The sequence below is a fragment of the Pelmatolapia mariae genome, linkage group LG20, assembly GCF_036321145.2.
Source record: "Pelmatolapia mariae isolate MD_Pm_ZW linkage group LG20, Pm_UMD_F_2, whole genome shotgun sequence".
Lineage (NCBI taxonomy): Eukaryota > Metazoa > Chordata > Actinopteri > Cichliformes > Cichlidae > Pelmatolapia > Pelmatolapia mariae.
Genome location: NC_086244.1, coordinates 28,809,248 through 28,823,654, shown reverse-complemented (window position 1 = coordinate 28,823,654; position 14,407 = coordinate 28,809,248). Strand labels below are relative to the sequence as shown.

Genomic DNA, 14,407 nt, shown 5'->3' with positions numbered 1-14,407 from the left:
CCTGATTTTTTATTATTATTTTTTTTAACTTTATGTGCCGCCTCATGCTGTGCACTGGCACAAAGTTGAGTTTTGGAAGCAGCGGACCTGGTCGAGCTTCCAGTGAAACTCTGCGGGTTTATAGTTCTCTGCCTCAGATGGCTCCTGGCGTAGGAGAAAGATCAGCCTGCAGTTGTGGACGTAGAGCGAGTAGTGGTGTCTGTTCATCTCTGCAGAGAAGAAAACGACAGAAGAGATCAGGATGAGAAACTGTAACTCTAAAATATGCAATAATTTCCCTCGTGGGATAAATTAAGTATCTGACTATCCATGGAAATGTGTAGCAATGTATTTGTAGAAAATATCTCAATCTGCTTAAGAAACCATAACAAATGTGTTTTCTTGATGATTCTCCAGGTAAAACTGAACTCTTGTGCAGCTCAGTGTCGAAATCTGTAATCTGTCAGAACACTAAGTGTTGAGAAGGTGTGGACTGAATACAGGCCCTTTTAGCAGCCTCTCTCTATTAAAAAAAATCACTATGTGGCTGTAATATGCACAGTGTGGTTTAGCAACGCCTCACTGGAATTAGCAAAACCTCAGGAGAAAACAGAAAACAATGCCTGGATGGGATTTTACAGACTGACGCAATACCTGTGAACATTATTTAGCATTAATGGTGCCCTCACATGTATGTAGCCATGCATCTAAAACATCAGTACAATGAGTGTGCTGATAGAAATGGATGGTCCTTAAATACCCTGATTCATGGATACATAGATTATGTATTTTTTTTTATTTTTATCTTGTCTTGCATCTTCACAATTACTCTTAAAATGCCGAACTATTTGCCCACATAGTCTCTCACAGAGTGGTCATCCTCTCCTTGTATCTGATTCTGAAAGATTCAACCTTTATGGGAAGGTTGTTGTTTTTTGGTAACCAATTAACACTTATTAGTACACCATCAAACTGACACAAAGGTGGTTGTAGCTAAGGAGGCAGACCGGGTCATCTACTAATCAGAAGTTAGGTGGTTCAGTCCCTCACTGCTCTGCATGCCAAAGTATCCTTGGGCAAGACACTGAACCCTAGGTTGTTCCTAATATGTTGATTGTAGTGTGAGCGTTAGATGCAAGTGCTTGCATGAATGCAGTTGTGAATGGTCTACGTTAGATAAAGTGCCCATGCAGAGTAGAAAAACACCATATAAGAAACAGGCAATTTATCATTAACATGAAGCAAATAAAATTTTTAAAATATGGTTTAAATGATTGCAAATAAATTTCAGTTTTATGTGGTTCTGTAAAGCTAAAGCAAAATGAGATTCATCTTTCTGTTCCAGACTCTGCTGAACAAAGGTCACAAATGACCCATGATCTCATGGGTATGGGAGCTTCCTGTCCAGGCCACAGCCCTGATTTAATCCTCCCTATATAAGCAGCTGGGCCGAAGCTGATGAACTGGCTCCCCGTCACTGGCCACGGCAGAGACTTTACAGTCCATAAGATCAAGGAGCTTGTGACCATGGAGAAAATTTACAACTACTGTCAAAATGGAAAGGTCAGCAAGCGCTCAGCGGGATGTGAGAAAGAAATTAAAAAGGAATCACGTTTCCATGCGTTAGACCACCAGCTGAGCACAAACGCTGATTATAGCCTGAAGTTTCAATGGTAGGGGTTTTTTTTGTTTTTAATCAGAGGATCTCTTCAGACACCATATGTGCACCAATAATCAGTATCCGCCAGATATTTTAATAGCACAGTTTTGAGATTAATGAGTCCATGTGCCATGCTTATTATATGTATGAAACAAGACGCTCTGTCCTACAGAACTCTTCAAACCTTCTGTTCCAAGATTTTTATTAATATTTCATGCCAGCGTTACAGTATTATTTGATCCTATCATGCCGTTGGCGAATGGATGCACTTTATTACATTAGGAAAGGTGAAAATTGGGTAGTACATGTCATTTATATGCTAAAAACAAGGCATTTTTGCCTTTTGCTAGGTGGTTTATATATAACGGTCTAGCATATATAATTAAACTTTTGTGGCTATTAGTATGATTTTACTGGAATTACAACAATAGGGACATCAAGGTGGTACAGTGGTTAGCACTGTTGCCTTACAGCAAGAAGGCTCAATTCCACTGTGCGGAGTTTGCATGGGTTTTCTCCGGGTACACTGGCTTTCTCCCACAGTCATCCAGTTAGTGGGGTTAGGTTAATTGTTGAATCTAAATTGCCCAAAGGTGTGAATGTGAATGAGAATGATTGAGTGTCTCTATGTGTCCAGGGTACACCCTGGACAGACTGGCAACCTTTCCAGGGTGTACCCTGCCTCTCGCTCTGTGGTAGCTGGGATACACTCCAGCCTCCCACAACCCTGAATTGGATAAGTGAATGAGAATGGATGGATAAAATAATAGGATATTTTCATAAGGTGCTGTATTTTCATAAAGGCTAAACACAGATCATTTTAACCAAGTTGGTTGCCAGGCAATGTGATAGGGGCTTAAGATGTTCTTGCGTGCCAAGTCGGAGGAGTCTGCAGACAAACAAAGATGTTGTATCTTATTATAAAGCTAAATCTTCAATTAAAGTGGACTGATAGGAAGATTTAATCTCTACAGTGAGTCAGTTATCTTTTCCCCCCCTTTTTAACAGTTGAATAATAGTTGGAGCCTTTAAATACGCATGTTTATTTTATTTACAATAAGTTGTGACTCCTACCCGCTTTGTCAGAGTTGCACAGGATGGTCTCCTTCTCGTGGGCCCCAGGGCCATGTCTCATCCACACAGAAATGGTGAAGGGGTCCTTCAGGCTGGTGCTCACCATACCATTAGGAACCTTGATGGCCTGGGTGCCATTAAATTCAAACACCTGATCGCTGTCGTGGCCGTTATCGGTTGGCAGCCCTACGGTCCAGTTAGCAGAGCTGCTGGGAGCAGGAAGGAGCTCCACAGTGCCGGAGCTGGCTCCTAATAAACAAAGATGGTAGACTTATTTGTATGTGGCTCACAGAGTTATAAAACAACTACTGACAATAACCATTTCCAGTTCCTTACCACACAACTTATGCAGAGACTTCTCAGAGTAGGTGTCACGATCACAGCCCTTTCCAATATGGTTGGTTTCCAGTTCAATACTGGCCCGGATGGACGTGATTGGCTCATCACAGGTCTCCAAGTGCATGCTGGGGAAAAGGGCCAAACTACCAGTGCCAGGCTCGTATTCAATCCTCTTATTGAAGCCTGGAAAAGAAGCAGAGAGAGTAAAAAGCATTAAAAGATGTTATTTAATTAAAAGCCTTTTTAATACTAATCACTCATTAAGAAGTATTCCTCTTCTTTCGAGTTTGAATGAGGCCTTATAGTTTAAAGGAGTTCAATTATCCTTTGAGCCTGTTTGGACTGCATCAGTGATCATTTATATTCAACACAAAAGACACAACTTAACAGTGATGGCAGGCGAGCTACAACAAAGGAGGAGAGCTTTCATACCTTGCCAGCTGGGCTTGCAGGTGGGCTTGACGCTGATCTTCACCAGCACGTCCTCAGAGGCTCGGTTCTTTCCGCAGTCGTAGGCGGTCACGGTCAGTTTATACATGCGCTCTTTGCCATAGCTCAGTTTTTCTGTGTTCTTGATAAAGCCTGAACAGAGCAGGTGGGGAGAAAAATGTAATTTTAATAGAAGGACCATTCTTTGTTTAACCTCAAAGCTGCGGCTGTGCTAAAATTGGCAGAGGTATCGGTAGGTGTAGAAATCCTCAAAGCACTAAAACATTACGCTTTTCAAACAGAATTATAGAGTAAAGACTATTTAAAAAACAAAACAAAAGGGATTTATCGACAAGCCAAACAATAAACTGATGGAACACTCTTAGGATTCATAATATTTTGAATTGAGATTCTGTACTGAGAGTTATTTTCAAAGCTTTTGTGTATGCAGAGTCTCACAATTAAAGTGAAAGTGAAATTAAAGTGTCACATCACCGGTTCTCACTGATCTCCTCATATTATCACCCATCCTTATTTTTTTAGTTAGGCATTATAATCGTCGGAGTTTGAAAACTGGGCCTTGACTTTTTCTATTTATTTTTTGTTAAAGAAATGATCTTAAAATCCGGCACTAATCACTGACCAGCTTGGTGACGTTCAAAGAACGCCGTCATTGTCTTGCAAGCCGACAAGTTTGTGCTGAATTTTGAATGACGGCCCTGCAGCATCATCATTTAAACTAATCAATAGGCACTGTGAAGCGTGTCATTGCACTCATGAGTCTTGGGCGTGGGCTGCAGCTTTTTTCCAGTGGGCACAAAGACAAAGGCGCTATGTGAACATCCGTACCATCCTTGTCGATGGTGAAGGGCACATCAGGGGTCACAATCTCGTAGTTGCAGATTTGGCTAAACTGGAACGAGCAGTCGGCATCCACCGCCTCCACCTTCAGGATGCTGTCGTATTTCTTTCCCTCGATGACGGTGGCTTTGTAGGACTTCTCCTTGAACACTGGTGAATACTCATTGATGTCGTTCACCTGGATGTGGACAGTGGCCCTGATAGGGAGATATTCAAGTTAGGACACGTTATCAGTTGGTTAGTCGATGGTTTATTTATTTATTTTATTTTATTATGAAAATGAGACCTTACATGATCATCCTCTTTCATGGATAACTAAGACTGATCTCAAATCCTAGAGCGGTTAAAATAAAATCAATTCTTGACTTTAAGCCGTGGCCTGGCTTTTGTTTGTGATTACTGCAGATGGAAAGAATAATCTTCTTATGTTGAGTCAACTCTATTTGTAATCATTACTTCATCACTACTGATCTTTTTTGTTTTTGTTTTTTTGAAAAGGTGCAGCTTAATTTTCTGTTGACAGACAAATCAAATAACCATCTAATCATGACCCTTATTCCATTCATTCACGATTGGAAATCCTCACAATCCAGATGTGCATTCATGTCACCAAATGTTCATGGATAATTATACGGCTCATTCGGGAAAGGATTCCCTTGACAGTTCCCACAATCAGCATAAAGACTTAACAAATGCAGCTTTTGATTTTATGCCAAAACCACATATCTATATTTGCACACTTGTGTGCTTGCTCTGCTTTGCTTTCATAACCCATTCGTCAGGGCAAATGCATCAGATTTGATGATGCATTTAAACCACAATCAGGATTTTTTTACTTAGGAGACCTAAACTGATTTTTCTTTTTGTATTCCTTTATAGTAGCGTATGAACAAGTGATCACTGTGAGCCAAAAGCTGAAGCTTCCCACTGCTCTGTCATATTTTTTTAGATAGTTAAAAACATTTTATCTCAAGGAAAATGTGCTCAAAGATAATTGTGCAACACTTTTAGTGCAGGGGTTAACTCACTTATGAGACTTCTTCATGTTGGCACCATCAGGACCCTCTCCACAGTCGTAGGCTTGGATGGTGAAGGTGTGCTCCTTCTGCAGCTCACAGTCCAGCTTGTCCTTTGCCCTGATAACCCCCTCTCCAGTGGACTTGTCCAGGACCACTGCCTCAAAAGGGACATTCTGCCCGTGGATCCTGAAGCCGCAAATCTCACCTGAACATGTTAAGAGCCAAAACAGAGCTTGCTCAGAATAACTGGTGACCGCTGTGAAATTTAAACGTCTAATGAAGCGATTAAGCAATTATATTAACCACAAAACAAATTAATTAAACGCCTCAAAAATAAACAAAATCAAATCAAAGTCAGCCACAGGTTTTGGGAGCCAGGGACTTGTAGATTGAGGTGCGTGGGGTCTGTGGAGGAAGCCCGTGTGGGTGAGTAGTTTGGGGGTGGGTGACATTACGTATCAGTACAGAGAGTGTATTTTCCAAGCCACTTGAAAACATTGCATCCAGTCATGCAGGCAGAAACTGAAAAAATGTGGACAGGCATTTCACAGGAGTACTTAAGCTATTAAAAAAGTCATGAAACCAAGTTTGAAAAGTAAGCATATAGAGCACAGTATATTTGTTGAGAATAAAAAAAAATAACGTTACATCCTATCTCATGAGAGAAACAATATATAACACAAATTATAGGAACAAAAATTGAAATCCTTAACAATAGAGACCATTGAGATTCAGCCGTCCCGGCTTAAATGTCTGCGAAAGAAAAGAAAAGGGGAAAAAAAAGCCCAGACAACGCTTAATATTTTGGCACAATTTGAGAAAAGTCTTCCTGTGTAATTTTGCCTCTGACCCAAAACTACTGCAAAATGAACTGAAAAGAAAACCATGAAATCATAGAGAACTAAACCAGTACAAAAACAGTTTTCAAACAAAAACAAAAGTACTGGATGAGAACTGGGGTTAGAAATATCAACTTGCTTGACATCCACATCAAATGACAACTGCAGCCATGCTAATGGTAGAGATTAGTGGTGGAGAATTAGAAATCAAGAGATCCACTGAGGCAAAGATGCGATAACAGAAACTTTGCAGCAGAGAGAGTTTGCATTAGTTAACAATCTCAGCAATCTCACGTGAAAACTTAAAATGTCAGAAAGGTTCACAGGAGTCACTGGAATTGCGCAGCTATAACGAGGTCATTAACGGCCACAACAGAGCATGCTCGGTGCCTTTAAGATGGTTACACTTTAAGAAGGTTCAGCTTCTTAAAATACCAATTAGAGTTTCAATTTCTGCTCCAATTGCCGCATGTTAAAGAGGTTATAAAATAATCCTACACAGACTTTTAAATTGGAGTTGTGCAGAAAATTGCTTTAGCCTTCTGCTTTTTTTTCCCCCCCCTTTCTTTTTTTTCTTTCTTTTTTTCGGGGAATTAAACGGACCGAATTGGACAAAACGGCAAAGAGACTCAGAACTCCTGTTTTTTTTTTTTGTTGTTGTTGTTTTTTTTAAAGCGGCTTCTGTTTCCTGCTGACAGCTGAAAAACTGTTAGGGTCTGCAAACTGCAATGGATGTCTCATGCACAGATATTTCTAAGAACAGTCAGCCCCCACATCACACTTTTCATCCAGCTGTTGGAACGGCAAAAACTTCAGGGTGAGAAAATAAAACGCAAGGTCAAGAAAACCAAATGGGGAGTTTACAGAGCATGAGCACGAGGAGTTTCTGTGTAAAAGTGTGGATGCTGGTTTTAGCGTTAGTGGGTTAATAGTAACAAGTAAGCACAAGGCAGAAGAAAGAGCCCAAGATCACCTTCTTCAGTGAGGGTCACCTCAAAACTCTCTACAAGGAAGGGAGACAAGATAAACCCAGATCAGTTCAGAGAAGAGTTAGAAGCTGAGAGATAACACACACAGAGGACAGGAAGATAATACACGCTAGCTAAAGGCTTACAATACCTCCCTCAGAGAAACAAAAAACATCCTGCGAGTGGGGAATAAGGGCTACACCATAGTAAACAAGTACTAAACATCAAATTTTCCCCCACTATCTACAATAGAAATGTGTGATTTTCACAAGCCCACAGTAAGTCAACAAGTTAAAAAAGAAAAAGAATATATAATTAGAGGATAGTTTACACAGCCCGTTTTGGACAATTGTGGAAAGTCGGTCCCGTCACATTCAAATCATATTTCTCAAAACGTCACATTTACCATTTTCATTCATTTTTTAATATATTTTATATATTAAACTTTAAGACATGAAGATAAAGTAACTTAGGAAAAACAAAATGACAACTTCTTTTGTTGCTTAGCTGACGTTTTCAATCTCTTTAACAGGTGAGCTGGGCCTTTGTTTGTACCTACTGAACGATTAGAAATGGATTTCACATTAGCCAGGGCAAGCTGGTATAGTGGATGGAGGTGCTGCTAAAGTCTGACATGCAGTAGGCATTGTGGCTGCTGAGTTTAACACACTTCTAACGACCAGCTCACATCAGGAGTTTAGGATTTCCTTAGCTTTTCATTTATTTCACAGGCCTCTCAGTTCGGATCAGGTCAGCAATCACAAGGATAGTTAAACATTTATCCTCGGCCTGCCTAGTACTAATTAAATACAGTGAGTAATGTTCTCAATACATTCACACACTCACAAAAGGTTAATATCTTAACCCGTTTTCCAGGAGCTGTGTCGCAGAAACAAGATATTTCCTCCTGTCGCCTTGTCTATTACTTCTCAAGGAATGAAATAACCAGATCTGGTGGGTGGGCCATTCTTGCTTTGTGTTTCACACTTGTGTTACAGCACAGTCATCCATGAGCACTGAGCTTGTTTTCAAAGGCTTTAGTCTCAGCCATTTCAGTTCCAATTACCCTGCCCGTCCCACAGCGAATCAGCCTTACAGACAACTTATATAGCAACTCCTCGTTCGTGGTGAAGCTTCTGTTCCTCAGACTGACTTAATAACCTGGGATTGGGCTTCTGAATGATCTGCAGGCTGGCTTAAAGTGAACCCTGCTTGCTGGCACAGAAGGACCGACTAAAAAGGAGGCTGGCATGACAGAGTAGGTCACCCCTGCTGCCACGTGAAGCCGGACTGCTTGCTCTGTCTCAAAAGAGCAAGTTCACAAGGACACACAGTCCACTCGCAAAAGGCCTGCTCATCAAAAGAAGAGCCCCAGCTGAGAGAAACAGGACTCCCCTCCCCAAAGCTCTGCATTCAAAACAATTTTTATGTGAAGGGAGACAAACATCATGCAGAGAGTTGGGCATATTACTCTAATCATGGCTCTCTTGGTGCAGTTGTCCACCTTAAAAAGCTGCCAAGCCAATCAGCTCAGGAGAAATTTCACATAACTTTGTCAAGAAGATTACATTTGGCATGTCCTGTGGCGTGCACGTGGATGCTAAAGCCTCACATTCTAAATCAGGGGGAGTAATCTGTGATTAAAATAGTCATATAAAGCCTGGTGAGAGCACCGAGTGTGAAGAGAGCCGCAGACAAGAGATCACACAACTCATGTGATGTGAGATGGTGGGAAACCATTTCCAGTGCTGTGGTGCTTTGAATCATGGCCAAAGTCAATCCTGATGTGATTAAAAACCCCAGAGCTAATGCTGCCTTGGTACATAAAGCACACTAATTGTGCCTCTACAGTGGGAGAGAGGGAGGGGGGGAGGAAAAAAAAAAAACTTGAAAAAAGTTTTTGATCTGAATATCAAAAGGTTCAGCCTGGAGGATATGGTAGCCAACTGTACATCAGTATGGCAGGCAAGTCATAAAAAACTAATGTGCAGAAATGTGTTAGCAGAACTTATTCAAGAGTGAGCTGAGAATTAAGACCTGACAGTTACTGTCTTCTTTCTTCACTGCAGACTCACTGCTTTGATTTGTATCCGTGTGCATAGCTAATCTAAGATTATAACCTGTATCACAGAAAGAATTACGAGCAATATATAATGAGACACCCTGCAGGGAAAGAGACCTGCACACATTAACCATGACATAGATGTAATTTTTTAAAGAATCAAGTGTTAAACAAGCTTTATTCTATTTCATTTATCAAGAAGAATAAGATTTTAGCAAGTGGATGGACTCTTTTTCTTCTTCAAGTCTATAAACTATTCCTGCAGTTTTTCCTGCATCCATAACACTTGATAATGTCACAAAGCTCAAAAGGTACAAACTAATTAGTGGATGTTTTCTGTAATTTGGTGTAAAAAGAATAATTCTTGTTAAGGAACAGATGCAGCAGCATTAAACGCTCTCTCTCACCTGCGTAGCGTAGAGGAGCATCTTTGTCCAGTGCAATCAGAGGAGGGTCCAGAAGAACTTTGTCGTCATTTTCTGTTACGATCCCATGGTACGTTGTCTCAATCCATGGTTTGTGCTTATTAACTGTCAGAGAGAGAGAGAGAAAATGTAAGAGTATGTAATATTAAAAAGTAAAAACACTAAATATCTGTCCACAATCAAGCTGGCAACTTGTTTTTCCTCTCACCAACGCTGAATAACAAACTGACACTGTGTGTGTGTGTGTGTGTGTGTGTGTGTGAGAGAGATCTCATTGCTGGCTTGACTTTTCTTTCCCCTCACCAGTGAAGCTTAAATACATTTTTAATGAGGTTTTGGATGCTTTTAATGGTATTTTTAGAAACGACATTAGAAGCAACACAAAACAAGAAAAGATCACATACAACAGCAACTGGCAACCATGAGCCCTGAAGGAATGAGAACATGCATTGTTTGTAGAAGGAAGGAGCAGGTCCAACACTGATGTGCTGCCAAGCTTGTGTATCAATACTGGCACATTTTTCAGTCAGCATCAGCGAGGAAAAATTAATCTCACAAGCTTCAATTAAAAATAAATGAATTCTTGGTTCAGGATTTAAAGGGTTAAACAGCATTTTTGCCTCACACACAGAAAACTGATCACAAATAGGAATATCAATAATATCAATATTCATCACTAATAAAAACCCTGTATTGAACATCCTTCTATAGCTTCAGTTTTAAGATGTACAAGTTACAAAACATGATCCACAGTTCGCATGAGTTAATTTGTCCTGACAGTAGATTCAGGGGTGATAAAGACTTTCAGGCCAGTTTTTGGAGCGACAGTCGAGCCGTTTACATCACTGCGTGCTCATCGGCCTGAGACGAAGCCCAGCTGCAGACGGGACTCGGCTGTAGCTGGCGGCTGCAGTAAAAAGCTGCAGTGAGTGACATATTTGGGATGGTGCAGAACATGGCGCTGATGCGGGGAGATACAGCTCTCTTACAGCCAATATGCGAGCACTTCAGAATGCGAGGGAGGACGGTATTCCTGTGCTACTGATCTGCAAAGGTGACGCTGATGCTGGCTGACAGCACGCCGTGGGGGACAGATACGGTCGAAAAGGTAACCAGACGAGGCACAACAACACATAAATACGTCCAAATCGCTCTGACGCTGATTCACTGCATTTTGGAATTGTAGCTTTAGTTCAGGCATAATATCACATTAAGAAAATATTATATAACAGCTCTATTTTTTATACTGTGATGACACAAACTAACAGAGCTTACTGAAATCCGTTCAGACACGCTGCCTCTACCCCGACCAACCGCAGTTCTTATTCAGATGGTAAATTTGAATAGAAACAATCTAATCCCTGCTAACAATGAAATGCTGCAATAGCCTAAACAATCAATGGCAGGAAATCATTGATCACAGCATAATTAGGAGGTTCAAAAATAGGAAACAATTCCAGTTATATAACAGGTGGGATTGAGAGCGATCTCTTTTAATAATCAATAAGATGAAAAAAACTCCCAGTGTTAATACAGGCACTTTTGGGGGGTTTATTGATAAGAATGCTACAGCTGTTAAAGCACACGTGAAGTGACCTCAGGCTGCTGTCGGATGTAAATGAGCCTTTTCTGTAACATTCAATTTTCTGAGATGAGACAAAAAGCAATAGAGCAGATACAGACTTTCCACAAACAAGTTAAACATCAATTACCTGCTTCATGAGCTTTTTCCACTTTTAATCACAACACTGCAGGGAAACGTTGCAGTGCTGAACTGCTTAAATAATAGCCTCTAAAAGCCTGGTTTGCTATTATAAAGGCCCATTTTGAGAGTGTCAGACACAAACTGGATTTAAAGAAAAGACAGTGGGAGGGTCCATTAGCGATGCTTTGTATCTGTCCACATACACTTTGGCATTTTTCACACAATATAAAAACTTTGGCATAACATCAAACTGTAATTATAATCAAACACTCTTTGCCAGACACAGTACTAAACATAACTGGCAGTTACTCAAATACGCTTATAGCTCAGCATGATAATTATTTCATGAGCCATATTCTCCTTTAATTGTCTTGTTTAAAAGCTCAAAATTGCATTTTTACATTTCTGGTTGCTTTACATCAATAACAAAGGAAAAAAATGGTAAAAGGTTACATGAACAGAAATCTTAAAATCTACCAATTAATTGCACATGATAATGCTGATCCTATGCACAAAATTCATTAACAAGACAACATTGTTTCAACAAACAGCTTTACGATTAATTACCGGATCTGTGCTTCAAAATGTTCATGGATATTCTCACGAATGTACACATGAATGTGTGTACTGTTAAACTTTTACACTCAATAACTGATAACTAATTGTTCCAGAAACGCTTTTAGTAAGCAAACTGACCCAAAGGATATCCAGACCTTCATAAATCTGTGTCGTTCCACTAAGACTTACACAAAACGCACACATTTCCAGACGTTTTTCCTACCTGACTTTTTACAGTTACATAGCAATTGCAATATGCCATGCAGTGAAATTACTTCACTAATAGGAAGGTGCCTGATGTTCTCCAAGACAGTCTGGGCTACAATTACATTATGAGCTTTAAATAGTAACCACAGATGTAAATAGAAAACCCACACAAGCATAAACGCACAATGTAAATGTTTTCAGATGACATTTGGTGACAGCCTGCCAAATCCAATTTCAGTGAAGCAAATAAATTGCATTTGTGTCATTGCATAATTAAGTGTAATTCTCAGTGATTGCACAATCAATGGAAATTAATTACAAGCTACTTGCACGGGATTTGTACGACACACGCATCACCAAGCATTAGTAGTATTACCCAGAAATTAGTTAGATATCTTTACAGCGAAGGAATTTGGCACAATCTACCAAGCAAGGATTTTCAAACATGACTTACAACAATTATTCACTTTATACAGGCTGTGACATTAAATAATCATTATGAAACAGTTGATAACCCAATAAAAGTGTGTCTGAACCGTACAATATGTAATAACCTCAAGTCTAGTCTTAGCAAGGACAGAAATACTGCACAGCTATGACAACAAACTGAGATAAACGTCACTATAATGTTAACTCAAATTGAGTCTTTAACAATATAAAAAACATTTTATTTGACACAACTTTACACCAGTGCCTTAATTGAAGGCGCTGCTTTGCCTGCCAGTAATTTTTGATTTGATCGAGTCTAACGAATAGTCTTTGCTGCGCGTCTCGCGACCCTGAAGTGAAGTGGAAATCTTCAGACAGATTGCCAGATCAGACCAGTACTACAATAATCAGCTCTAGCTTCCTCAGACTCACACTTACTGTGAGCTAGGTCACATGATCACATTTGTTCACGAGTCCTTTGTGGCCTTCAGGACTAATACTAAATGGCAAGAGGTCATGCAGTATCCTCCAAGACTCTGAAATTTTTGGTATAAACCTGCAATCTTATCCCAGCAAACTACAAGAGATGAACCAAACAGGACATCTCTCAGATAGAATAGCAATGAACTGCACTAGTTAAGAGTTATTTGCCCCAATATATTAAACACAATGCCCATTTACTTATCAATGCTAGGTGACAGATACCATTTTTCTACTGGCAACTATTGATCCAGTTGGAGATATATTCACAGAGGTGTATGTGTTTTGTGCATCAGAAGTTCGTGAGGGTGATCTCTGCCTATAATACTTACTAGGACTAGAAAACCTTGGAAAAATCTGGTAGCTAGTGTGGAAATAAAAGAAAATATATTACTGCTAAACATGGCTTTCATTACTGGCATTTTATTAAAACTTTTATTAAAGGTTTAGTTGTAGTTATTTTATATACACATTGCAAATTGTGCCCATGAAGAGTTGATGCTCAGTCCATCTAAGGTCATAAGCTTCGTCTGGCGTGAAGGTCCCGACGATATATTGTGTAAGTGACTTCGAGCTGTAGAAGGTTAATGCATACATGCTTACAAACACAAATAATTATAGAAGACAGTCTAGGCCAAAGGCCAGGAATACATTTTGCTTGTAACTGCATTTGTGCTTGCCTAGCAACAGTTGATGAAAAGGTGTTAAAAAATAAGCATGAACTGGACAAGTGAACACGAAACATCTGGAGGGTGAGACGGTTGAAATAAACAGCCATGTATAGTAAAATGTTGCTGATAACGGAAATTTGTCAAACTCATTAACTGTAACTTATGCATGTTATACTCTTTGCTCTGGTGGTCAACCCACATCTTTACTGATATATAATGAGGTTTTAAAATTCAACACTGAGGATACAGAGGACGTCCCCGAATGCCGTCTTTGCTCTGTAAAAGAAGGAAATCAGTGAAAAACGGATGTGCAAAATGGAGCCCAACCCCAAATGATAGCTTCAATGAGGCATTTAAATTATGTATAGCTGTACAGGCTTTTATTCTCAAGGAGACAACCCACTGAGACAGCAAAAATGCCAAGTGGAATGCCTCGATTCCCCTCGAGAAAAAAAAAAAAGAAAAAAAAAAAAAAAAGGTAGATGAAGAAAAAACTCAGACAGACAGGTGTATAGCACGGAACATCTTGCCATGTGACAACGCTACTTCTTTTGGGCAACCTTGAGTCCTGAGATTCCTAAAGATGTTACGTTGGTCCGTTTCACCTGCCCTAATCAAAAAGGTTTTGCTGCCAACAATCTAGGGTGCCAGACACCACAGGACACCTCAAGACGTCCTGTGTGAATACTCTAACTGGCTGGA

General features: G+C 40.0%; 1 protein-coding gene across 4 annotated transcripts in view; it reads right to left on the bottom strand.

Annotated features, from left to right (window-relative positions):
- Positions 1-14,407, bottom strand: part of clstn1 (calsyntenin 1) — a 37,460-nt gene that overhangs the window by 11,587 nt on the left and 11,466 nt on the right. For 2 of the 4 annotated variants that reach the window (XM_063465469.1, XM_063465471.1), the window contains exons 2-9: positions 9,638-9,760; positions 7,174-7,203; positions 5,371-5,566; positions 4,331-4,539; positions 3,485-3,634; positions 3,050-3,235; positions 2,714-2,962; positions 88-209 (exon numbers count right to left, since the gene is read on the bottom strand). In XM_063465469.1, the coding sequence (XP_063321539.1) occupies positions 88-209; positions 2,714-2,962; positions 3,050-3,235; positions 3,485-3,634; positions 4,331-4,539; positions 5,371-5,566; positions 7,174-7,203; positions 9,638-9,760 (1,265 nt within the window). The remainder of the gene's footprint in view (positions 1-87; positions 210-2,713; positions 2,963-3,049; positions 3,236-3,484; positions 3,635-4,330; positions 4,540-5,370; positions 5,567-7,173; positions 7,204-9,637; positions 9,761-14,407) is intronic. The other 2 variants (XM_063465470.1, XM_063465472.1) reach the window with 1 other exon arrangement.